Source organism: Nanorana parkeri, unplaced genomic scaffold (assembly GCF_000935625.1).
Source record: "Nanorana parkeri isolate BGI_ZX_2015 unplaced genomic scaffold, ASM93562v1 scaffold284, whole genome shotgun sequence".
NCBI classification, from domain to species: domain Eukaryota; kingdom Metazoa; phylum Chordata; class Amphibia; order Anura; family Dicroglossidae; genus Nanorana; species Nanorana parkeri.
Genome location: NW_017306552.1, coordinates 396,255 through 423,305, shown reverse-complemented (window position 1 = coordinate 423,305; position 27,051 = coordinate 396,255). Strand labels below are relative to the sequence as shown.

The 27,051-nt window shown below is 42.0% G+C and overlaps 1 protein-coding gene across 1 annotated transcript in view; it reads left to right on the top strand.

Annotated features, from left to right (window-relative positions):
• TIAM1 (T-cell lymphoma invasion and metastasis 1) overlaps positions 1-27,051 on the top strand; it is a 191,095-nt gene that overhangs the window by 84,795 nt on the left and 79,249 nt on the right. Inside the window, exons 3-6 of the mRNA XM_018557457.1 lie at positions 4,111-4,558; positions 13,089-13,261; positions 22,011-22,235; positions 24,644-24,829. Of these exons, the coding sequence (XP_018412959.1) occupies positions 4,111-4,558; positions 13,089-13,261; positions 22,011-22,235; positions 24,644-24,829 (1,032 nt within the window). The remainder of the gene's footprint in view (positions 1-4,110; positions 4,559-13,088; positions 13,262-22,010; positions 22,236-24,643; positions 24,830-27,051) is intronic.

Below are 27,051 nucleotides of genomic sequence, written 5' to 3'. Positions count from 1 at the left end.
CAGAGATACAAGCGTTGGGCCCCCTGCAGATGCAGTCACTCTGTCCTGCAAGTGAAGCTAAAAGAAATGCCAAATTTGGGGTTGTCATCCGAACAGGAATAGATGGGAAATCTTCCCATGGGGACACTAGTTCTGGTGACCCTGCTGACCTCCAGGGATTTCCGCTTGCTTTAGGAGGAATTTCATCACTTCCTGTTGCGGCTGTCGAACAGGATGTGATGGGAAATCTCCCCAGTGGGACACCGATGGCAAAAAAGCTGAGGGGTTGTATCCCTCCTTTACTCGATCCAAAATTAAACAAAACCGTTTTGACTTCCGTTATCAATAAAGTTTTGGATAGTAAGGGAGAAAGGTTAGAACGAGGAAGGTTCAGATACCAGTGCCGATACTTGGCATTCTCACGAGAACTACCAGGGTTGCAGCTGGGACCTGGCTCTGGCGCTCCATCACTGTCCTGAACTCATTAGTCTTTATTGTTTAAGAAAAACATGACAAACAAAAATGTATCAGTACTTGTATCTGTGAGTACTTGGATGAGTATCGGTACTTGGAAAAATTGGTATCGGTGCAGCTCTTATATATTTTTATAAAAAACAAATCATACATTATAACAGGGATGCACAAATCCCAGGAGCTCCGTGTGCTCCTTTTTAAAAATGACAGCTGCCTCCTAACTTTTGAATTTTTCTCTAGTCCAGGAGCTGGAACAGTATCTGTACTTGTACTTGTATCTGTATCAAGTACTGTACTTGGTATGAGAAGGCTGGCCTGACTTCCTGTACCAGAGACACAAACGACACAGAGTAAAGCTCTTCCAAATGGAAACGGACTAAACTTTTGACAGTTGTCACAGGGAGAGTGGCACACCATTGGGAGATTTTCTCATGCCCCAGCTGTAAATTGTTTTTAACTTTCTGTCCCTATAAAAAGCTGTGATCAGGAATGGAAGTCAGGAGGACATGGGGAGAAATAAAAATGTTGCAGATTTGAACACTTTGCCATTCTACTCATTTGTTCCAACAGGCATGGTCTGTTTAATGAATTGGAGCCTTCTCGCCCATAAAATCCACCGCATTAAAGTAAAAAATAAAAATAAAGTACATTTACCTACCTTACCCCTGGTAAGGTTCTGCACCCCAGGTGGTGGAGGTATCATTCTTCTGGTGAGATCCCAGGGAATCTCATAAGAACATGCTCCAGCATAGTGCAGTAGAGTATGAGTTTTAGCTTCCGTCCACACGTACATGGTGCGATTACATGTGGTTTGGAATAGACAATCATCGCTGGACACTCTCGCTTTCATTTTTAAATCCTAACTGAACAACCTAAAAAGAAAAGCTGATTGGTTATCATGCCATTGTGCCTGGAGTTCTGCTTTAGGGCTGGTTTACGCCTTAGCGTTGCATTAAATGCATGATCATGTGTGTTTAACGCACGCTGTCACACAGCACACTAAACACGTGGTTCCATGTGCTAGGTGCCATTCATTTTGAGTGACAGCCCAATGCACTTTCCAGCTGCTGTGAGTTGCAGCATAGTGCAACACGCGGTACTGCAATACAGGGAGGGGAATATATAAAAACTGCAGCAGACAAAATCTGGGGCAAACTAAAAAGAGAAGCTGAATGGTTACCATAGGCAACTGCTTCAGATTCTGTCCGCTCCAGTTTTGATGAATTCCCCCCAGTGTGTTGTGTTGCTGTGGGGGAAAAAGTATAGCATCGTGTGTACATAGCTTTAGAGCCAGTTGCTTTTTTTTTTTTTACTGCAATGTATTGTGTTACCACACACTGCAATGCAGTTGCTGAGAGATGTGCTGGGGTGCCACTGAAAATGCATGCTAAAACACCTAGTGCATGGTACTGCATCCTGGGTGCATTGTGTGATATGTGCTAAAGGCACAGTATTTTGCAATCAGCACAACGCTGACTGGCGTTTTTAATACGTAGTCTCCTTGGTGAGTGTAAACATTATAAAAACTCTTTTTTGTGTAGAGTTGTTAATAATATATATAGTGCTGACTTATTGAAGGCAGCAGTGGTTGGACAAAAGTTGGAACCTGCCAGATCAAATATTTCCCATCCCAGTCAACCAATTTGAAACCAGTTGACTGGATATGCCTGCCTGGCCCAGCCAGACTAGATGAAGATCTTCTCATGCCAATGGTAAACTCTACACTGGGAATGGCAAACTTTTTATTCTACAGTCAAAACTTTGCAACACATTCTCCTTTCCGGAGGACTAAAGCCCATTTGGAGAGTTTGAGTGACATAACAGGAACATCCATTTGTGACCTTGAACATGCCGTGTTTGTTCAGGTCTCCTGCGGTAAATAGTGAGCCTTGCCAATGATTTAAGGGCTTGTGACATTGTCACCACAATGTGATCCATTCTGCAGATGCCTCTCCGGCACATATGGCGACAGTCTTACATAAACACTTGGCTGTAAACCGAATCCTAGGTATGTTGGAAACATACGCCTGGAGCTGCAAATTGCTTTATCACTTTAAAAACAACCTAAAGGTGCAGAATAGACTGGAGTATCCATTACAGATGAGCAGAAAGCAGAACCCCCCCACCCTACCTTTCAAAGCACAAACATATCACAGCTGCTGGTGTGTGAATACAACTGAAATGTTCACACAAATTGAAGAAAATATAAGTTTAAGCCAATAAAGGCTCACTCCAAACATACATGAAAGACTTATTTGAATGCAGCGCTATATTCAGTAATACATAATATTTTTTTAATTTGTAAGTAGCATAAGATCCTACTTTGCCTCGAGTTCAGCGATACAGATACAGAAGACCCAAATCAAATCAGCCTTGTAATCAATCTTTTAATGCAAGCCGTGTAAGTACCTAAATGTGTCCCGGTATCCGTCTCTTGCGGACTCTCCCGGTATCCGTCCCTGTACAGCAGAGCTCAGAGTGGGAGGGGAGGAGAAGCGCAATCCATTCATGTGGAGTAAAGGATCATATTGATCGGAGTAAAAAGCAGAAAGATGAGCTCAGCACTGTTCTACTTTTCCTTCGCGGTTTAGTCATGCGCTGAGGGTGGACTCATGACAGCCTGGGCTCGGAGGAAGAGAGTTGAATGATGCTGGCCATCAACCTGGGAGACTGGGGACATTTAGGGCCTGTTCACATGATATCAGGTCCTGATCAGGTGCGGATCTGCAGACACGGTGCTACTGATGCAGTGCGTTTTGGCCGCATTTTTTTTTTTTGCTGGAGTGCGACTATCAGTATGTTAGATGCAGTGCGTTTTTGATGCGTTTTGCGTTTCCGCTCCGTTTCCTGACCGTACAAAATGTGACATGCAGTATTTTTTCTGTCGTAACGGACTGCGCACGTGAGAACTGTAGCCCATAAAACACATAGGGATACATTGGGATGCATTTTTAGCGCAGCAGCGTACGGATCAGGTCAGCACAGAAAACGGACGTCGTGTGAACAGGCCCTCAGGGGCAGAAAAATTACTGTAGAAAAAAGCTTCTGACTGAAGGTAAGTACTGAGGCAAATTATGTTTTATTTTATTTTGCAATGGGCTATGATTTTTCTTTTTTTTCTTCATTTATGTGACTGGGGTTTTACCTTCACTACACTCAATGCACTCTCTTTTTAGTCATTCCCTAGTCCTCCTCAACCTAGCCACTGAACGGTCACTTTCTCAAACAATTCATCCCGACATAGCTACCTCCTCATGTATCACTTGCCCCCTCCCTTTTAGATTGTAAGGGGTTAGCTCAGGGGTTACCAACCACCTTACCATCTTGTCTTGAATTGTATTGTTATTGTAATGTATTCCTTATATTGTAAAGCGCTGCGCAAACTGTTGGTGCTATGTTAATCCTGTATAATAATGATGATAATTAACCATTATGTAACTCTGCTGTATAATCCTTTCTTTCTGTGCTTTCATTGGGAGCCCAGACTCCTTTTATATTAGGGTTTTGGCAGAACATGTACTGTCATTTGGAGGGAACTCTTGTTAGGGAAATTCTGTCTTTTGACAAAATTGATATTTGACATATTACTTTTTTTTTCTTTCTACAACACCGAGTAACTGTGTAATTTTTTTTACACCCCCTCCCCTTTATTTTTAGGATGTCAATACAGGTGGAGAGGGCAGCGAGTTTACAGACAGTGGTATCGAGGGAACAACCACTGACACAGACTTCATGTCCAGACGCTCAAACGCCACCACATCCAGCTACTCCCCCACCGTCAGCCGGGCCTTTATCGGGAGCGACAGTGGTAGCAGCTCTGGAGATGCCCTCCTCCAAGGAGTCTATGAGAACTTCCGGCGGGAGCTGGAGATGAGCAGCGCCAGCAGGGAAAACCTGGAGGAAGCCAATTCAGCTCTTAGTGATGAACAAAGCAGTGGCACTTTAAGTTCTCCAGGGCAGTCTGACATCCTCCGGACTGCTGCTCAAGGGACTGTGCGAAAAGCTGGGGCGCTGGCCGTAAAGAACTTCCTTGTACACAAGAAGAACAAGAAGGTGGAACTTGCCACCCGCAGGAAATGGAAACATTACTGGGTCTCTTTAAAAGGTTTGTGAACTTTTAACACTACTTCTATATTGCTTATTACTAATTTCGGTGGCACTGACAATGTCCCTTCATCAGGGCTTGATTACTTGAGAGGAATCGGTTGATAATTAGTGCATGTGATGATCCAACTGCCAATCATGTTACCTGTTTTGCAAAATATATCCTCACTAAGGGGTTATCATCTCAATGGTCCTTTTGACCATTACCTTTTTTTTTCCTATACATGCATTTCAAATGTTCAATTAGCTGCAGGCTTGGATACGTTTTTTTATCCATCCAGTATTTAAAGATACCGTTACTGGTTTTCAGTCTGAAACAAAACCTGCAAGGAAAAGGGGTAATACTTGCCTTTAGCATGGGCCACAACTATACTGGCTAAAAAGATCTTTGACATTCAACACTTACAGGAATGTTGGACTTCTGATCCCCTTCTGGGCGCTGTGGTTCTTTCCTCTCACCCCTGCAGAACAATAGAAAAAGAAGAGAACAATAGTATTGACGTAGGGGACAGAGGAAGGACCACAGAGCACAGTTGGGAAGCAGGCATTTGACACACCCAGAAGTGTTGGCTGTCAAATATGTTTCATCCAGCATAGCTCCTTTTTATACAATGAGTATCAACAGGGTGGGCTCCAGAAAGGGTAAGTAGTCTGCAAAAAAAAGAAAAGGATACAAGGCTTGATTTCAGTTTAACAAAATAGGGACAGGCTGATCGATTTCTTTCCCCAATAACCATTAGAAAATAAAGCAATTGTTTTGATACTGAAATTAAATTCTAGCCGTGTATGCCTGGCTTTAGTATAATATTGATGCTTCGGCTGCTCGATGTTGGTGACCACACAGTTGAGGATTATAAATCTTTCCAACTGGGACATAGACGAGCAATAAATGAGCAAAAGGGCAGTATGTGTTCAAAAAGTTCTGTTTGACATTTGGGCAAATGTCAGAGAGAACAAGGAGATGGGAGTTCTGTTTTTCCAACAGTGCGGTAAGTGCTTGAAATGTTCAAATCTCTTTTGTCTGAGCAAGCTAAAGTGCTGTTCTATCTACAATAAACTTCTTCATAAAGCTGGGGACGCAGAGTACAAATAATTAATATTAAGAAGTTATAAAACTAACAGGACAAATCATTTACAAAAGTAAAATGCTGTGTATAAAAAAATATATATCACTAAAGCATACCTCCGTAAGATTCTAGGTGGTCCAGAGGCTGATGTATCGGTTTCTGTTATTTGGCATCATTTTGTGAATTGTTCCACTGACAAGATGAACATGTTTCCTTTGGGATAACTAAAAAGTCCAAAATGCAGTCATAGATCTTGCCTTTTGCGTGCTGTGGCCATATGTGTATGGCACCCTTACAGAGAAGAAATGTGGTTTTAATCAGCAAAATGCTTTTTGATCAGTCCTATATATCCAGCTGATTACTCTTTTTATAGCAGGGCTTGATTTTAAAGTGTGATGACAAGGTTTAAGAAATTGCAGATATTACATTTCATTTTAATGACTTTTACTGATGGCTGCAGGTTATTTGCAGGAGTATAATTTTCTTTGGAAATCATTTTTTTGGGGGCACATGTACCAATGTAGGTCTTGGTAAGGAAGCACAGCTACCAGTTCAGAAACCAGTGCCGATTCTTGGCATTTTCATGAGAACTATCAGGGTTGCAGCTGCGACTGGGCTCTGGCGCTCCACCACTGTCCTGAAATCATTAGTCGATATTGTTTTAGAAAAACTGTCACATGACCATAAACAAACAAGTATCTGTAATTGATTTGAGTGTGTGAGGCCAAGTATCTGTACTTGTACAACCCCAATTCCAAAAAAGTTGGGACGTTGTGTAAAATCTACATAACAGCAATGATTTGCAAATCTCATAAACTCCTATTTTATTTGGAATAGAAAATAGAAACTATATCAAATGTTTAAACTGACACAATTTACCATTCTAAGAAAAAAAATAATGCAATTTTTAAATTGATGGCGGCAATAGGTCTCAAACACAGGGGCAGGGCCATGATTACCACGGTGTAGCATCTCCTCTTCTTGCACTGCACAGCTTTTGCAGCAAATATGTCCCCACTGGGTTGTGACCCTATTAATTTCTATGGATAAGCCATGCTTTATAGTGGCCTCCACCTATCCAGTAGAGCATGGCTCTCCAATAGGAATGAATGGGGCTGCACTTACCAGTCAATGACAGACACCTGGCAGTGTCTTTTCGGTCCTTGTTCCTCTATTCTTTTCTTATATTTTGGCACAAAAGCTAAACATATAATAGGGTTTAAAGGAAAATTATGGGCAGAGTGAAATACACTCATCCCCATAATTAGAGCCTGAAGGTGTCACAGTTCGGCTCTATAAATGGAGAACCGAGCGATCACATACCACTGATTATTCAGTTCCTTATTTTCTCCCTGCAGAGATCAGTCACCGCTTCACGCAGGGATTCTCCCCTCTCCAATCCTCCGGTGCTGACTAGAGGGATAGAGGGGGAGGGGTGGGCACAGCTGTCAATCAGGCAGTGGGGTGGATCCCAACAATATTGTCGGGATCTTTCCTAGCCGCAGCGTGGCTCTACGCTGTCAGCATATAGTGAAAAAAGTAGCCTGCTTTATACTGAGCTTTGAGTCACAGGAGGGCATAGTAAATGTCCTGTTGTGACCCTAAAGAGCCTTGGGCCACAACAGGCCTTTTTGGGCCTGTTGTGGCCCAAAAAAGGTTGGCCCATAGCTCTGTTTTAATTTTTTTTTTTCTATAAGAATATGGGTTTTTCAATTGATGATTTAACTATTAATCTATAATCTTTCACGAACCATTAAAAACTCTATGGCTCAGGATTCACAAAGCATATGGGTGTTGTAATGAGGGCAAGGCAGAAATAGTTTCTTTTCAGGCTCTCTCTCTCTCTGATTGAAACCTCCTATGGAGCTGTCTGAAGGAAAGGGAGGAGTCGCTGCTCTGACTCGTTCGCTGCTCTGACTCGTTCGCTGCTCTGACTCGTTCGCTGCTCTGACTCGTTCGCTGCTCTGACTCGTTCGCTGCTCTGACTCGTTCGCTGCTCTGACTCGTTCGCTGCTCTGACTCGTTCGCTGCTCTGACTCGTTCGCTGCTCTGACTCGTTCGCTGCTCTGACTCGTTCGCTGCTCTGACTCGTTCGCTGCTCTGACTCGTTCGCTGCTCTGACTTTTTCACTTGTGTGTAAATTTTAGCTTGTGCTATTGCTTTGTTAACAGTATGTAAGGAGAGCATGAATCACATTTTTGTTTTTTAGTCCTGACCACAGTATGTGCAGAAAAGGAAAACCTTTTTAAAACCATTATATATTTCCTTTAATGTCCATGTCCAGAACACTCGCTGTATATTCCACATATTCCATATCTGTATAAATAATTCCTCTTAGAGAGAATCCACTAGACTCCTCCTGTGTATTACTGAAAAAAAGAATTCAACTTCATTATACACTGGTAGTCAGTCGATTCGCTTTGTAAAGAGAGGGTCCACATAGGCATTGCACAGACATGCATATTACAAGACATTAATTTAAAGGTCTTTATTAAATCTATATGCATAAAAAGGTCTCCAGACAAAACGGGAAAACCAGAAATACAACATTAAAAACAATTAACTAATTTCCACTAATGGGATAATCGCTACACAACCTTCTACAATTTTATAATAACCTTTGAAATATTTAATAGCAACCACTGTAGTAGAGTCAGTGTGAATCCTCCTGGTTTAAGATCGAAGACTAAGAAGAGTCTGATAGGATGGAATACCTCCAGTGCATAAAGCAATTTAAACATTTCATGTAAATTCTTAAATATAATGTATTATATATAACTATCCCCATATATCCTAAAACTGATCCATAAAACAGGGTTTGAGCTAAAGCAACAGAAGCCATCTGATCCTGATAGGCCCATCTGTTGTTTCAATTGTGAACTCTTGATTGGACATGGATCTAAATCTGAGCAACATCCTACTACTAGTCAAACTTAATAAAAGGAAGGGATCCTTTCTAGCATGCATGCGTCATGTGACTTTCTCATTTCATTCTAAATGAATTAGAATACTGATTTATCAATACATTTTGAGTTATGTTGACTCAGTTTTACCTAAATCAAACCAGTCCAGTTTTGAATAGAGGAGGGATAGGTTAGACAAAAATGGCAACTGCTCCAATTAATTTACATGGAAGGGTTTTTTCCACAGAACAGGCATCATACAAACAATTCCCAGCACACACAAAAAAAAAAAATCAAATTTACATTGTTTAACAATTTGCGTTAAAACCTGAGGTTTTAATTGCACATATTTGCAAATATACGTGAAAAGCCACACTGCCTCGTCCCTAACTATAGTCTGAGAGCCTCCATCTTGGAATATACAGTATATAGCAATGCATAAATTAAAGTGAAGTATTCCTGGAGGTAACCAATTGCTCCTTGGGGATGTTGAGGGGTACGTGTGATCCCTTCTGAGTTTTTTTAATTGCTTTTTGTTTTGTTTTATGGGTTTTTCTTCACTTCCCGTGGGGACAGGAAGTGATGGGAAATCTATTTAACAGGCTCACATTTTTAATACAGTGGAGATGGGTTACAGCGTCCGACAATTATTTTATTGCTGCCCCGTGCTTTCCTGAGGACACTCGTAAATCATCCCCCCAGTTCTTGTACAGACATTGCAGGTATAGGTAATGAGGAAAAATCTTGGCAATAAGACCACAAACATAATTTTAATTTTTATCTATTGTCTCCAAGGCAAAAAATTGCCGGGGCCTTAGTACTAGAGCCTAGAGTTTAAAGTAGATTTAAACTCCTTTTTGTTTGTGCATATATCTCCTGGTAGCAAGCAGTATTTAGGATCATCGTATCCACATGTATACCTAAAAAGACCCTAAAAATTCAATAATCTTCCTTTTAATTTTATAAACGGTAGCAGAATCTACAAAGTACCTATCTTAATTGCAACAACCACTACCCTGGGATCTCTTGATAACCAGTCTGGACACTGTTTTCCTTTTGGCAGCAATAGCCTTACCAAATGCCTTGACATCTAGTCATGTGCTATGGGTTCCCTGAACGGCGATCTGTCCAGGGTTGTATGCATTTCGTACTTCCTGCTACTGTTTGCATTACCTAGGTGGTCCGATCAGCAGAAAATTCTTAATTCTTATAATGATAGGTCCTCTTTAAAAGAAAGTGTAGCTTACTGTATAAAAGCCCTGTAGCTGAAAATTGGCCGGTTGCGTTTAGTAATCTGGAAAGGAAATATTGAAGCTTTAGTAGAGCTGTGCTTGTATCTCTATCACCTAATAGTGAGGGAGTTCCACCGCCTTGTATAGCTGTGCACACAGCCAATTAATCCCTTCAGGGAGAGTCTTGTTTATGTTTTTGTGTGTTAAGCTTGGATGAGCTCCTGGCACGCTGGATCAGTTCATGTTGGGTTTTTCCCCAAGTGCATGAGTTGAATATCAGCAAGTCTGGATTGTGTGAAAGTTCCTATTGTTATCGTTTAGGGGGTAACATCAGACTTGGATAGCAGTTTGTAAAACTAGGCTCTGCTATGAGTCATGTTTGACCCTTGAGCCCTTTTGTATCTGTATCTGCAAGTGTCATTGTAGTCAATATCCGCTATGGAAGTGACTAACCCTATGAAACTGTCCACGTACATTTTGGGCTTTCTTTGTATTAATGGAGTTAAACTGGTTTCATGTTGAAGTCGGTGTAAATGACGGTTAATGACAATTGTTCCAGTAAAAAGTTATGGCTATATAAGCTTTTGAGGAACTCCTGTTACCAGTATGCCCTGCCAGTTTTATTGCAACAAGTTACATAGATTTGTGAAGATTTTTCTCATTTCAGTGATCTAGAATTCAATGGTTTATACGTTCTGCCATCAGATGCCTGTGAATTATGCTACATGTAGATTCATTTCATTATAAGGGTCACTCAATAGTGATTATTTAAAGCCCATCTCCGGGCAAACAAAAAACATACCTTTTGCGGTAGGGCTTGTTTATGTATATGGGATACTGTTGCAACTGCTTTACTTACCTGATTTCCATTCCTGCCATCTCCATCCAGGCTGCTAGTGACCCCTGCAGCCTCTTTTCCCCTGGGATCCAGTGGTCTAAGGACAGCTGGGGGGGAGGGGGGGGGAGAGAGAGAAGTGAGCGCTGGAAGTCATGAGAGCCAGGGTCAGGTAATTAAAACCGTTTTATTTGAGTCCCCTACTTTTTTTTATTTGGCTGGAGACGTTCTTTAAAAGAGAACTATGGGGTAACCTTTTTTATCCCATAGTTCTCTTAAAGGAGAACTACGGGGTTAAGGTTTTTAGCGTCCTCCCGTCACCCTAGGCTCAGTATACCACGAGCTGTAGCGTGACTGACAGCTGGCTCTGCCTATCTAGAGGCAGAGCCAGCTGTACCCGCCCCCTCCCCCGTCTGTTCCGCCAGTCAGCGCTGGCGGATCGGAGCGGGGAGTGGGGAATCCAGCCCCTCCCCTATCACGGCAGAGAGGCGTGACAGGATCGAGAGGTGAGCGAACGCCGGTATGTGTTCGCTCACCTCCCGATCTACTGAGCCGACCTGTGACAGTCTCATTGTCGCAGGTCGGCTAGAACCATGAGGTGAGTGAAAATCACTCACCTCATAGTTCTCCTTTTAAATGTAGAGGTATTGCCACTGAAGTCAATGAGAACTTTAGGAAATGATTCAGTGGTCTAACTATCCGGCATCTTCCAAAATAAAGAGTTAAGAGGGATTAACTCATTAGAACTGCAAAAGTATAAACTTTTGCAGCATGGAGGCGTCTGACACTCCACCTCCCTGGTACCTGTGTCGGACCTAAAGCTGGCCATACATATATCGATTTTGGCATTCCTCCATTTGACCAGTCCACAAATTTTTAGTCGAACAGTGTCTTCAGCCAGTCAGCTGAAGAATCAGAAATTTCGGTTTAAACTTGGCTAAACACATTCCTGGTGCAGCAAAAAAATAAGGTGTTCAATGTCCTACAGTTATTTATTTTTTCTACAGTCGGAGTAGGGAAGCCAACCCCCTGCCAGCATGCTACTGAGTGAGACCTTTGCGCTCTCTGGGGAAGCAGTGATCTCTTTGCAGAGGGTCTGATATACCTCTTGAGTCCGAGCTACAGCTCTTAAATCTGGCTCTAACTCGGCGTGGACTTGCCAGGTCTCTGCAGAGACATGACTGCTTCTCACAAAGTGCAAGGGTCCTTCTCTGCAGCTGCTGGCAGGGAACATGCTTTTTTTAAACAGGTTGTGGCTGCTTTTTAGAGAAAACAGACTTTGGACATATTTTGTCTAGATGCACCTGGTATTTAGGTGATATAAAGTAAAAGTTCATTTGGGCTTTAATGTTAGAAATGTTTCTCTAGGTAGCACGTACTTAAATTAATTAATGTTGCAGTAGATGTAGAAAGGGTATTAGTCTTCTGACTCAGACTTTCACTGTCCATGACCTTTCTGGATAAGAGACATACGAAATGTCCTACCTTATGTCATGAATGTTTATTCTATACGAAATACTGCCCTCCTCTTTTTACAGCAGTGTTAAGGCTGCTGAAAAACATTGCATCACCATAACATGTATAGGGAAGTTTTCGGAACTGTCCTTCCTACCCCTTCTCACAAGGAAGAGATGTTTGCACAGCCGGCTCAATGCTCCCCGTCTTGTAAAATTGTGCCAGGCAGGAGAGGAGGAAAATATGTTTAAAGCAACAATTTCCTTTGCCAATGTTTGCAGAAATTGCTGCCAAATATGAACTGTTCAGCTTATGAAGAACTCCCCGATTACCAATCACTATACAAAAACACTGTTCCAGTCTCGCCTTTTGGAATCAGATGCCCTAATAGGTGCCACCATCTTACCTCTTGCACAATTACAGTAAGCACATGAAATACATTCCCGCTTTCCTATGACGGGCATTAGTTTCTGCTCTCTGCATACATCACCAAGAAGAGCTTGGCGATGTAGAGCTTAGCATGTGACTATAGACAAAAAAATTTACGTTTGCATATGCAAGTAACAGTGCTGTTTAGTCTGCTTAGACTGCACATTATGCAAAAAGGAGCAGTGTGTTTAAAACGGCCGATGGAGCAAGTTGTAAAAGTGCCTCTGCATGCATGCTTGGGGATTGGAAAGATTCACTTGAAATTTTGGAGCATTAGTGTTTTGTTTTTTCTACACTTCTTTCCAATCCTCATTTGAGAAGTGGAGTCAAGCTATGTATCATCCATCTCTTTTATTAAACATTATTCTCTGAGATGATATCACCTTCTGCAAGGCTTCCCATTTATTTCAATCATAAAACAGTTGTAGTTTAATAATGTACTATTATACACACAGTCTTAATCTTGTGATTTTTAGGTACCACCTGCCAGAGGGATGTGGTGTTCACCTCGGTAATATCCTTTGTAGGGATGTGCAGATAACATGCATTGTTCCAAGAGAGAGATCTTTATTACCATTGAAACTAACGGATGTTCGTGTCTTGTTTGCAGGGTGTACACTGTTTTTTTATGAGAGCGATGGCCGATCTGGGATTGACAACAACAGTATACCGAAACATGCCGTGTGGGTGGAGAACAGCATTGTACAAGCCGTCCCGGAGCACCCCAAGAAGGACTTTGTGTTCTGTCTCAGTAATTCGCTCGGAGATGCTTTCCTCTTCCAGGTTTGTGCTTTTAGTATTATTAAACCATGTGGATTTCTTTCAGTTGTTGGCCTTTTTTTTTGGAGCATAGGTTGTAAAAATGTTCTAATAAAATGTGCCTAAAAAAGTATGACTGGGACAATAAATATGTTTTAAGTTTCAAAGCCAGTTAGTGTTATAACACGCTTGCGAAATAGTTTTCGTGAAAGGTAACAAAAAGAATAAAGCAGATGGGTTCCTTCCGTTTCCCTAAGTGATGGATAGGGAAACAGATGGATGTGAAATACTTCCTTTTTATCCTGTGAGTTTTTAGATTAAAAGCACTTTCAGTGGTGCTGCTCACAATAGTTTTTGTTAGTCATGTGATCGCTGGCCAAAAAAGGGATTCGTTTTCAGGCAGAGCCACAGTTTGGCCAGCTGCACCTATCAGCCCTTCCAGTAGCGCTGCTTAATATCGCTATATATTAGAACATTGGTCATGTGGTCTCCTGCAAAGGAAGAGATCAGTGTTTAGGCAGAGCTATAATGTCCAGCCCCCCTTCTAAATGTCATCTTCTCTAGCCCCTTTCCTGAAGACCTTGTGATTAATGCTGTGCAATTTGGTCACACGATCAGCAATAACTGGGTCCAGAAACTATAAACTAGGAGTGGACAAATATTATGAAATTCATGAGCCAGTTTGTCCAATCCAGGAGCCAGCTCCATTGATGGCAAATAGAGAAAACCTCAAACATTAAGAACCAGTTGTAAATTTTAAGGAGCATTGGCTACCTAGGTCCTGGGAATGTCCAGCCCTGCTACATAGACATTTGTTTCCCTGTTTTAAAGAACGGCAGTATTTTTAATTTGAACGGTCACAAAAAATAATCCTGTTATCAGTCTAGAAAAGCTACCCCCGCCACCATGCCTGTTGCTGCTTGGAGTTCAAGCACATGTTTAATTGTTCTTTGGATGTGTGACTGCTCTTCAAAGTCATTCTGAACCAGGAAAAAAATGATCCCATTATGTTATCCTGCCTTTTATTTGTACTGTAATGAGAAACGCCAAAGGAAATGTAAAGCTGAGGACTCTGGAAATAAAATGCCATCAGTCACGATACCGTGTACCATGTACAGATCAATGAGGAAGGTGGAGGTCAAAGGTTTGAGCTCTACAGCTGCTAAACAATGACATTGGATAGAGTTTTCTTTACATCTAGGAACAGTCTAAGACTGCGTTTGGGAATAAACCTGAGTCATGTTGGTTCCCATACAGCCTCTATACATCTGTTTTAAATCCAGACGCCTCATTATACAAGACTGGCAGTTCCTACACCTCTCACATGCCGCAGACGTTTCACAGCACTGCATTACTTTTAGATCTTGATCTCTGCCTACCATCTTGGGCTAACAGGCTCAAGAATGTAAAAGCTGAAGAAGGCCCACCTCCTGGCTACTTTACATTACACTTCTGCAGTAGACGCTGGCAAACTGTTCACCAAGAGTACTAGAGTACAGCTTATCCAAGCAAGTTATTTTTTTTTAATTTAAGGTTTACCTGTTAATTTTATTAGCAAATGACATGCAGAGGGGATTCCATGGACTAAGGGTTTGGCATGGAGGTGTCTAGCTCTCACCAATTACTTTTTATCCCAATTTTTATAAATGTTAAGCATATTGACCTCACCCCTCTGTCATGTCACTGGCATGTCATGACCCAGGCACTGTCACGTTGGAGGTTATATACCATACCCTAAAGCACTAGGTATTTTGTGACGGCTGAGCTAAAGGCAGGCTCGTATCATGTCATACCAGTAGTTTTTGTGTGTTTTTTTGTGTGTTTTTGTGTTTTGTTTTTTATGCGGTGTATACACCCTCTTTATTATAGATGGGAATGGAAATCTGTACCAATTGGGTCCATTTGGTTCACTTTTTATTACTTTTACAGTGATATGATTTCTTATAAATTGACTTTTTTCCGGTAAGGAGTCAGCTGTAATCAAACATCTACCTCCCACTTGTTGTAGCTTATGTGGTGAGTGGAGATCACAGTCTAGTGCTACTCATGAAATTCAGTGCTGGTAATGTACTTGAAGCTTAGTCATAGCAAAATGTACTCTGCCTACAGGATTTACAGTTGTGACAGTCCTAAAAAAGAAGTGCATACTCCTGTTGCGTTCTGCAAAGCAACTTTTTTTTTCCACTGTCCCCAAACAGGCTGACAGTCTAATCTCCTTAAATCACAGACATCAGGTCTAGTTTAGGGTGGAAGCCTATTCATTTACCAGTATTGACCAGAACTGAGCCCTTGACCCCGTCCTGCAGTATTTGTTCTGACGCTTTTGACTGTTTCCACCCAAATTTAGGCCTTTGACAACAGAATATACTTTAAATGGATTTTGCATTGCCAGTATTCCCATGCAAGTCTGTAGGGCTGCAAAACCTGATCAAAGCAGGTCCACTGCAGGTTATGAGGAGTAGTCGGTGAACTTTGAATTCTCTCTGAACTGATGCCATCATCACAGGCCCATTGACGTAGCCCTAAGCCCTTATACTATGGTGGGCAACCAAAACTAGTTCTTAGCTGCAATTTAGTCTGCTGCCATGTCTGTGCAGTGTATTGTAAAGCCACACCATCACTTCTACATGGATACAAAGGGACTCTGTAGCTACATTCAAGAAGTTCCACTTCACCGGTTTTCTTTGCAGTAATGCAGTGAAGTACTGAGCCCTGAACACTGCACACAGTACCGAGAGCAAGACAAGCTGAGGATCAGGAATGCTGTGTCTCGAATTCCATTTATTTTATATTTTGGCTGGGTTTAATGGAAGAACAGACCTCTGATGTATCCATAAAGAGAACCTGTCTCCCCTAGTGTACACTGTTACATAGCGGGCCTTATTGTTAGACTTAAAAATGTATAAAATAAAACGTTGCATATGTAGAAATAAACTAATAATGAAATTATGAAAAAGTTCATACATGAATTCAGAGGAAATTTGAGCCGTGTATTTTGTATCGGATTGAGAGGGTACACATAAAAAACTTCAAGTTTTTTTTCATTTTTGTGTGGGACCCCACTGAGGAGATTTCTATCCCGGAGGTCAGGATAGCTGGGCACATTCGGCCCTGGGCTTTGAATGGGGAGATTAGAACTTGGTTTCACCTGGATCGGAATATTCAGCTTATTGCATAAGCTTTGGCATGACTGGTTCTCTTTAAGCTTGCTTTTTCTTTTTTCTTTAAACGCGGTAGAAAAATGTATCATCGTTAACATGTCGCTGTAAGCAAATAGAACCTTGTCTTACAGCTTAGCTTTTCACAGCATGAAAATTGCCAAATTAGGAATTTTCCACAAGGCACTAGGCCGCATTGGACAGAAGGAAAGCGGAGCCTCAGGCCCCGGCCTTCAAGAAGGCTGCCATAAGGATAAGGCTTTGAAAGCAAGATCTAAGTTGAAATGGCGGTAAGGGAACTACTCTTCTTGCAGCGCAGTTTCAGGGTTGCTATGGCAACTGTCAAAGCCAGTATGCTTCTTGGAATGTTTATTGCGCGGCGTACCTCTCTAGGTAAAATTATCTCGGTGCTTTACAGAATACACAGTCTGGATACTGATCTGTAGTACTGTCATGGAAAGCTAGGTTAGCACAAGAGTCCTCACTGGCTGCCGCATTCAGCTTGCTATGTTGCGGCTGTGCAGCAGTCACCTTCACACAGCTCTTTCCTGATGCCACATGTGGTTTTCTAGAGTAAAAGGGTTTCGTAATTACCTTCCCCATGCATCATAGTGAGTGTTGGTGATCTTGATTAGGATTCCTTGGCTCACTCCAATGTGGCTATGCCAAGCTGCGTACTTGTCAAGTGCTGCTGGGGGCACAAAGCACTATCGGACAGGTAGACCCTTATTCAGCACACACCTCTCCATTGAGGAAGCTGTCTGCCAACCACCGCCGACCATGTTAGGAGAAAAGGTTGGATCGGTCATACGATTAAGTTTTTTTTACCTCTTTTTCAGGTATTTTTGAACACTTTATTAATGAGACATGTATAATTGGGGAGAGGGGTGATATAAGAATGCAATAAAGAGTTATAACCTAACACGTGCATGCTAAACTTGAATGATTACGCCATCGGCATAGACATTTACTTGTATGATCTGATAGCCCATCACTCCCCGGAACACCCCCCATATGATCTCAACACGTGAAAGAGATGCTGCCAGCGTGGTGGTTTTGGCGGAAATGCTGCCAGAATCTCACCAGTGAAATCTCTGCAACATTTTAACCTGTCATCAGACTCAAAGGATGACCCGTTGTAAAGGGGGAGGAGCTTATGGCTATACAAATAACCGTCAGAAGTGATTTACACAAGTTCTTTAAATATGGCTTCTGGTGGTACTTAAAAATAGAATCATACATTCAAACGTATTCAACAACCAGTTTTCCTCTCAGCTGTGTCATGCAAATGTTCATAATTATTTTCACTGCCATAGGTTCATTTCAAGGAAAGTTGACCATAAAATAAATAATAAAAAAAAAGAATGAGAATATATATATATATAATGTATGTATATGTAGCGCCCTCTAAAATGTCGCAATTGGAACCAACAGGTAGGAGAACCTATTTCAAACTCAGCGGCTCCTTCGGGGGTGAGCGCTACATATATATATATATATAATTTTAGTTTTACTTGCCAAAGGTTTTGTACTTCTGTGCAGCCAGTCTTGTGCTTTGCACCTGTGACACCCTTGTTTGCTGGTCCAGCTTTGTAGCTCTCTGTTTCACTCTCTGCCTCCAGCCGGCTATTTTGACCAGGGAGCAATAAAGCTGACCCGTGAAACTGCTAGCTATGCAGTTAGGCAAGGGTTAGATAAACCACAAGACCAGCTGAACACAATAACAAATCCCTGGGGCGGGATCAATATATGTATTGAAACTGTATATTTAGTGATTTGCTTGAAATTAAAATTTTCTGTGACTGGTGCCCTTCAAAGCTTACAGTGCTGAGGTGGGCTGCAATGTTGAGAGATAACGTGATATTTTCTCATGTTTATTGGGTTCACTCACATTTACATAAGTTAATGCAAAAACTAAAAACAAAAAGTTACTGAAGAAAAGCTGACGGTACTTTTTAGAAACATTAAAAGCCTACATGGGTGCATTCTTTTTATGTGTTTAATGCAGCTTTAAAATTGATGAATGCGCACAGTAAAAATAAATCGCTTGTTTTCTTGTTGCTGTACTTACTGTTTAGTTAGCATGTGTTTAGTAATCTGCGTTTGAACTCCTTCTTCTTTTTTTTTTTTTTTTAAACTGGCTCCCTACATTTTCTTGCTTTTGATGCTGCCTGTATGATTTAATGATCACAACATGTAACATAAAATGCAGGTAATTGCAGCATGCAAGAACTTGAGAAAACATGACTTTTATTTGCTGGCTTTTTCATTACTTTAAAAGAGTCCTAGAGATCTTTGAGCCTCACCTGTTCCCTGGAAGTGCTGCAAATCCTGCAGCTCACAAGTGATCCTAATTTGGAGGGAATGTCACTTTTTTTTGGCACCAATTTCTTTGATCTCTTATTTAAATCTACCCTGTCAGCAACCTTCTGCGCTCACAAACTTTGCGCATTTACACGCCGGTGCTAATGTTTGCGGGCGTACACCCAAGCACAGCGTTTCCTGTTCATACATTGCTATGAACAGAAAACCGCAGCAGCTGTGGCTCCTGGGTGCCACAATTGCAGGCACGTTTTATGCTGTATGAAAACATGCCTGCATTTGCTCTGCCGTATGCCTATTTGCATGAGCCCTAGATGATCTTATAGATCTCATGAAATCTATTTTCATTTTCTCTGCCCCTTAGTTCACTGATATTGTCCACGAATTGTTTAGTGGACCTGAACTTAAAGTGATTTGCTGTTTGTAGAGAACCTCTAGAAATGGTAATTGTGCTAAATTGACTAAATTTATTTTGCAAAATGTAATTGCGTTCCTGTACCTTTTTTCTCTCATAACTGTATATCTGCAGTATGGGATCAGCTAAGGCACTGCTGCCTCTGACTGCTGGTCTCACAAGATGTGGAGTGAGATTTGGTGATGTGACTACTGTGCTACTCACTGTTCTCTTTGCTGGAGAGGAAGCTGAACCTGAGGACCTGCAGTGCAAGGATATTTCTGCTTCATTCTGTGGCTCTGTGCTTCATCCACCTTCTTTTTTTTTTTTTTGCTGCTTCTTGATCATTACCACACTAGTCATCTAACCATCAGTCATCAGGGGGACAGCTCTGAAAAAGAAGTGTAGCCCTGTTCCTCTGCCAAGTTGTCTGCCTCTTCACCGAGGCACAGTACAGAACAAGCCATGGCAAGTCCGTAGGTGAGTAAAGATCAGCTGGAGGGATCCTACAGGAAATATTAGTAATTAGTCCTTTGCCCTCTGCTTGACCTTTGGGCTGAGCTTCCATTCTACAGGTCGTCTTTAACCTTACCCTGTAAACCCAGTCTGGGCTAATGTCACCTGATCATTTAAAGACTTAGGCCTGGTTCACACCTACGCGCTGTAAAACACTCAACATGTGAATACCAATAATTGCCTATGGGTATGGTTCCCACCTGGGCGTTTTACAACGCGCTGAAAACGCCCTACGCCCAAAGTACAGGAGCTTCTTTGGGGCGTATTTGCCGCGCGTATCCATCAGGATACAACAGGATAGCCCTCGGAAATGCGCGTCTGTCGCGCGGTTCTTTTACCGCAAATCGCGGTAACGCGCGGCACAAAACGCGCATATTCCATACGTCCAGGTGTGAACCCAGCCTAAGCCTTACATCCATTGCAAAATCCGACAGATTCCATTTTGCGATTCTTGGCCTAAGCTGGTTGAATAGCAAATGATCCATCCCAACTTTCGATATCTAAATGGATGTGGCAAGCTGCATGAAACGTCTTAATGCTCTGCACAGTTTTAATCAGCAGAGTAAAGCTGATTGAGACTCCTTATATGACTGTAATAGGGACATTGGACTGTCCGCTTCTGTGGGTCAGGAAGTACACGGCACAAAAGAAACCAGTTTAATACATCTAGAATTCCATTCAAGAATCCGGTCTGAGTGGGTGACGCAATGATGGCAAGATCGAATGCTCTGCTAAAAGATTTTCACCGTGTATGGCCAGCTTAGGTCTTAAACAGCTATGTACAGGCTATGTGTTTATTACTGAGCTAGTTATTAATCACAGAACATCACTCTGTGACTTCTCAGGTTGAAACGTGTCACACAGGGGTAATAGTAATCCTTGGCTGGTGGACAGGTTGAGGTGAAATATTTCTAGCTTTGCTCATGGCATTCCTCAGAGACAGTGCTGGAAGCGCCTCCTTGCCCAAATATTTGCTCTTGATGCTTGAGAGCCATTAAAGACTCATTAAGAAACTTCCATTCACAGAAAGCTGAGAGTAAACTTGTCCTCTTCCAGCAATAACACACAGGTCTCTGGCACATGTCCTGCTACATCAGTGAGCAACAATACCGTTTAATTCTACGGAACACGTAGAGAAAGTACAAGTGCTACTCTTACAAAGTGGCATCTGATAGGCTGGCTTCATTTTGTACTGAAAAGTGAAAGAAAGGTATTTTGGCTCATAGATAACCTCTGTTCGGCCTTCTCAAAAAATAATTCTGGCACAGGGAGGTCCATTTGGTGACTGTCTGCCACTCTTGAGCAATAAAGAGTATTTATTTTCTTTGTTTTGTTCTAGACCTCAACCAAGCTTTAGCTGCATCTAGGCTAGAACCCCTTTAGTGTGTTGTGTCCTTCATGTCGAAGAAATCCAACAAATTGTTACCTCTTCCTCTACCTCTTCCTCTCAGCATCTTCTAGCCAATAGGTTTTATATTTACTAAACTGGTGGGATGTAGAGGCCTAGTTGAACAGTTCAGTCTATTATGTATTTAATCAGACAAGCCCCTGCACTGCAAAGTTGAGGGTGGATCTGAAGGTGATTTGTTTGTGAAGATTTTTAAATGTATAGTAAGCTTTAATTAGGAGTGCCAGAGGTTTGCTCCCTATAAAACATTACTAACTGCTTTTCATGTGTCCCATGTGTCTGTCATGGTGATGCCATGCTAGAGGCCAACACAATATAGTCTTTTAGTGCTCTTATACTAACTGCACCCCTTCTTATCTTCCCGCACTTTCATAGTAGATCTACAATCCTGCTCATTACGATCTTCACTGAGTGGCTTGCCTGATTGTAAAATGTTTAATAATTTTGGACTCGGAGTGCAGAAAGTCCACATCAATTTAATTTAGCAATCCTGTCCACTCTAACTATTTAAAAGTTTTGTTTCTTCGGGTACTAAGGCTCAAAGCCACCACTGAGATTTTAGTTTTGATGTACAAACTCCTACTATGAAAAATGCAGTTGAAAGCTAATTGGTGGCTGTATTCCGAGTTTGAAAACCAGATGGCATAAGAATGGGGATGTTGTCTCCAATGTCCAAACAAAAATCCCTAGGCTCATATTCCCAAACTAGTTTTGAAAGCTATTTTATAACAAAGTCCAAATTAGTAGGTTGGTCCATTTCCTTACTTACACTTGAAAGATAACTAATGAATTGTGATGAACTGCTGCAGGCAGTCTTCTTGGTCCACATTTCCATGACGTATATGTGATTCCCAATCTGCTTAAAAAATGTATTCCAATTATATATAGAGATTAGGCTTTGTATAGGTATGCGTTGTCCACAGGTTTATTGTCAAATAGTTGTAATGGGTCCCTTGTTTTTCTCTGCTCCTTTAGACCAGCAGCCAGACAGAGCTGGAGAACTGGATCACCGCCATCCATTCCGCTTGTGCCACCACCGTAGCCAGGCAGCATCATAAGGAGGACACAGTCAAACTGCTGAAGTCGGAAATCAAAAAACTGGAGCAGAAGATAGACATGGATGAGAAGATGAAGAAAATGGGAGAGATGCAGCTTTCTTCTGTGACGGACAATAAAAAGAAGAAAACCATCCTTGATCAGGTACGCCAACATATAATAGCCAACTTGGGTCAAACGTGACCTTTTATGTTCCGATTCTTTTCTGCCTTCAGTGTAAAAATTGGTTTGCTGGTAGGTGTTGTCCTTAAGTGACTTTGACCTGTATAAAGTACTGCACCATTCTGACTGAGCAAAGCTTTAACACTCCTGGTAGTATTGAACAACCCTCATAAATTCCTATTGTGTGGATGGTTGCGAGGCACCGTGGAAATTTACCAGGAAGCGCTAAAGCTTTGCCTGATTAGAGTGTGCCAGAAGTGCCATGTGAGCCCATTACATACACCTCCTGGCCAAATGATTTTAACAGATTTAATTTCCTTAATAAACCAGGTTTAACCTGTGGTAAGAAGTTCCCTGAGCAAACATTGTTTTCCATCACCTGTGTGGCCCTCAGTCACACCCCATTGTATTGTGACTCTTCAGTGTTCACTGAGCAATAACTCAAATGCGACAAGTCCTTTTTCTGTTGGACATTTTAATAGACAACACCCAAATTATGACTCATTCTTCTTGACATCTTGCTGTGAGGCACTGTGCCTTCACCATAAATGTCTACTTAAGGAAAAAAGTATTTACATTTTTCTTTGTTTCAGATGTGTGAGAAGGTTACACAAACAGAACATATAGAAGGATGAGGCATAATTATTGTAGAACAAACACCTAGAGATTCTTTGGTTGGCCTTAGGCTGGTGAGAGAGCCAGAGATTGTCAGCAGTAATCACATGGGGAATGTCGGCAGCACACCAAAAAGTCCTTTAAGGATCACCAAGCGTTCATTAATTAAGAACCATGTCAAGTTTAAACAAGCGGTTTCGGGTCCAGGACTTGACGTGATTCTTAAAGGAGAACTATGATGTTAAGGCTTTTCCCCATAGTTCTCCTTAGGGTAACGGGAGGGCACAACTAGCGTCCTCCCGTCACCCTAGGCTCAGTATACGGCGAGCTGTAGCTCGTGGTATACTGAGACGCCGCAGCTGAAGCGGATCCTGACAATTATGTCTGGATCCGCCCAGCTGCATGACTGACAGGTGGCTCTGCTTATCTAGAGGCAGAGCCAGCTGTACCCTCCCCCGTCCGTTCCGCCAATCAGCGCTGGCGGATCGAAGCGGGGAGGGGGGAATCCAGCCCCTCCCCTGTCACAGCAGAGATCTGTGACAGGATCGAGAGGTGAGCGAACGCCGGTATGTGTTCGCTCACCTTCCGATCTACTAAGCGGACCTGTGACAGTCTCATTGTCACAGGTCGGCTAGAACTATGAGGTGAGTGAAAAGCACTCACCTCCATAGTTCTCCTTTAATAAATGAACACTTGGTGATCCTTAAAGGACTTTTTGGTGTGCTGGTGACATTCCCGATACGATTTGTGCAACAAGCGGCGCCATGCGCAGTCACTACAAGCACCCTTCCCCAGCAACTGTGATATCCGGTAAGGATTCCAACAAAACTTTTTCACACATTCGGATTTTCAGCAGTGACACAACTTCCGTGCAGGCTGGTAACCTGTAGTTCTGGGCATGCGGGCCAGACAGCGCTGCAGTTACAAATGTTACTGAATAAGGGCCTGTGTCGATCTGGCTTTTGTTTGCTTCAGGCTGTATTTGCATCCCTATAGTCTCTAGTAATGCAAAACCTGCTTTAAGCAGGTCAGAAGGAGGTTAAATACACTGGTCAATAAATTGTGAATGATCTTAGAAATCTCTCCAACTGATGTCATACTCATGCTATTGACACAAGCCCAAAGCCTGTTCACTTAAGCCCTAAACTACGTGAAATGGACCATCTTTGGAGAGCAGCTATAAATAATAAAAAACTGCTGATGGTATAAATCTAGAGGTACACATAAGTGCAGCAACTCTTCTGCCATGCACAAAAGCCAAGCCGTTCTGACAGACAAAGCTCCAACAATTCTAGGAAGTGTCTTAACATGCCACTAAGCCTCATATCTATGATGGACAACCTCACTGGCTAATAGGAATATTCCGAAGCTTTGCCTGACAGAACAAGGTGAAATTCGTCCATAAGTGGGTTTGGAAAGCGGCTGCAGGTATGTGTAGGCACCTCTACTTGCACCAGTTTTTTTTCCTAATGAGAGTGGGTCACAGTTCTTTACTTGGCTCTAATATTTTAGTTTTAAGTTCAGTGAGACTTCTTGTTTTAAGTTATTAGGGTCTCTTCCTTGTGCACCCAGACTGTTCTTGTCTGGCAACAGCTGCCGATGGGGGATTGTCTTGAGCTGAAGGGTTACTTAAAGAATTTGCCGGATATCAATCTTTTTATTTAAACCTTATTAACAATAAATTTCAGTAATCAAAAATAATATTTTATGTATCTATTTATAACTCCGTTTATTCAGTTTCTGTTCTCTTTGTGACAAGTTTTCTCTTTCGGCAGATCTTCGTCTGGGAGCAGAACCTCGAGCAGTTCCAGATGGATTTGTTCCGCTATCGCTGCTATCTTGCCAGCCTGCAGGGGGGCGAACTGCCAAACCCAAAACGCTTACTGGCTTTTGCAAGCCGACCGACAAAAGTTGCCATGGGCCGCCTGGGAATTTTCTCTGTGTCCTCGTTTCATGCGCTGGTAATTTTCATTTCAACTTTCCTTTTAAAGTACATATTTGTATGCAAAAAAATTGTTACATTTGAAGGGTTTGGCATTCCTCAACAACCGCCAGTCTTAGAAAATATGGCCCGATATCTGCTGAACCTGTAATTAAGGCCATTGCTCAGGCACTTCCTGTTATAGGGCGACAACTCTCTGTTCCTGTCTCCCAATTGTCCTTCTGTGTTACCCTCTCACATGAGCTTCCAATGAAGACTTTAACACACATTACATGGGCATGGCTCACCTTCCAGAATCCTGCCTTGAGAAACGCCACGCAGACATCATTGGAGTGCATGAACGTGGATGCAAAGAGATGGCAGAAGATCAGTAGCACTGAGATGCAACAAAGGATGGCAGTTTTGTACGACAAGCATTGTTTTATGCAAAGTAAATGTCATTTAGTTAGGGTTTTTTTTTAAAATCATTGCAGATTTCCACGGATCTCCCTGTTCCCGGGTATGGCAGTAGCAGGAAGTGATTGCCAGGGAAACAGGTGTTGGAGAACATGGGCAGTTAGATTGCCAGCTTCACTCCCACAGGCAATCTGCCTTCTGTTCCTTGCACGTGAAAGTCATTATCCTGTACAACGCTTGTGTTCCGTTTCCCAGTTCTCAGAATAGCACGAACGCTCTCTACCTGAATGTTTGGATGTATGGCCTGTGTACAGAGGCTTTAGAGAGCACTTAGTATTCATCACCTTCTGCGTTCCTCACATTGAAGATCGGCAAATCGTTTAGTTAATGTGTGAGAAAGTATTGAAACAAAAGCAAAGAGAATTCTATAATTGATGCTTCTGGCAGGTGGGTGTGACGGTTTTACATGAATCTGTTACTTTATCATGTACTGTTCCCCTGCACAGCAATAAAACACCATAAAAGAACAGCTTGTAGGTGGGAGACCTTCCACACTGCAAGATCATCGGATAGCTCCGGTGCTGCTTTATAGCCCTCTGTAATAAAATTGTTTGGCTTATTAGTTTAAAATGCAGAATTATATTGCTTGAACAAGGAAAAGAGTATAAAGTAAAGTATTTTTACCCACATCAAAGTGATTAAAAGAGGAACTGCCTGCACATACAGTAACTGCAAAACAGATGGTTATGCATTCTTCAGCTGTCATCTTCCAGTGCAAAGTGAACCTGTCATCTTGAAATACTCTAAATAATTGCTAAGCAAGCCCTTCACACAAGTTCTAAGCAGCATTGTCAGTCCTGCTTGGTTCTCCTCTACTAGACTACAGAACACCTCTCCATATGTGTTTGAGATGACCAGGGGTGTCCTGTAGTCTACAGAGGAGAACTGAGCAAGGATGACAACAGGAAGTTAGGAGCTCACTGGATTTCTGGTAGGAGCAGCTGATATTTGTCTATATTAGCAGCAAAACCAAAACCTGGGTAAATGTTGATGCATGTCAGAAATGTACTGCAAATGTTTTTTGTTCAGCCAAGTTCCCTTTTACATTTATTGTGGTTGTGTATGCATGGATTTCCAGTAGAAATGGTGCATTTTCTCTTTGATTTTAAAAGGTTTGCCGCTTCCCTGCCCCCCCAATTCTGCCAGAGCGGATAATTTTATATTTAGCTCTTTTTTTAAATAAATTCTTTATTTATAATTTTTTCAAAATAGTAGACAGACAATCAATACAAAAAATACAGATAAGCATCGTATAGATCATACATAAGGCATTTCAGGAAAATACGCAAGGAATAACATGGGGTCGGTATTCAGCGTCGGTAATCTCACATCCTGTCAACATTAACTGGCGAAGTGTGCCCCTGCATACCATATACAGATCTGTGAGCACTAGGCCCTTCATATGTCTATACTTAAAATTAGAAATGATGTAATAAGAATGAGATAAGAAAAGGGGGGGGAGTGAAGAGGAACAGAGGGGTAGGAATATTAGCGAGGGTAGTGGGGGGGTGGGGAAGGGGTCCCAGATAATTTCCATCAAGCCTACAGAGGTTCCTTTCATAACTGGTACATGGCCCATTGGTCTGCCTCGCCAACCCTGCCGGTATAAGAGGTCAGTATACGCATGCAAGCTCGCATCTCCACCCCAGCTAGGCCGATATATTTAGCTCTTGAACCTATAGCTCAGCACTGGATGGCTGTGTCCCTCCTTTCTATCTCATCTGAATGGCTTATTGCATTCATCTCTACTTTACTTATAACATCCTGTGATGCTGCTGCCCTATT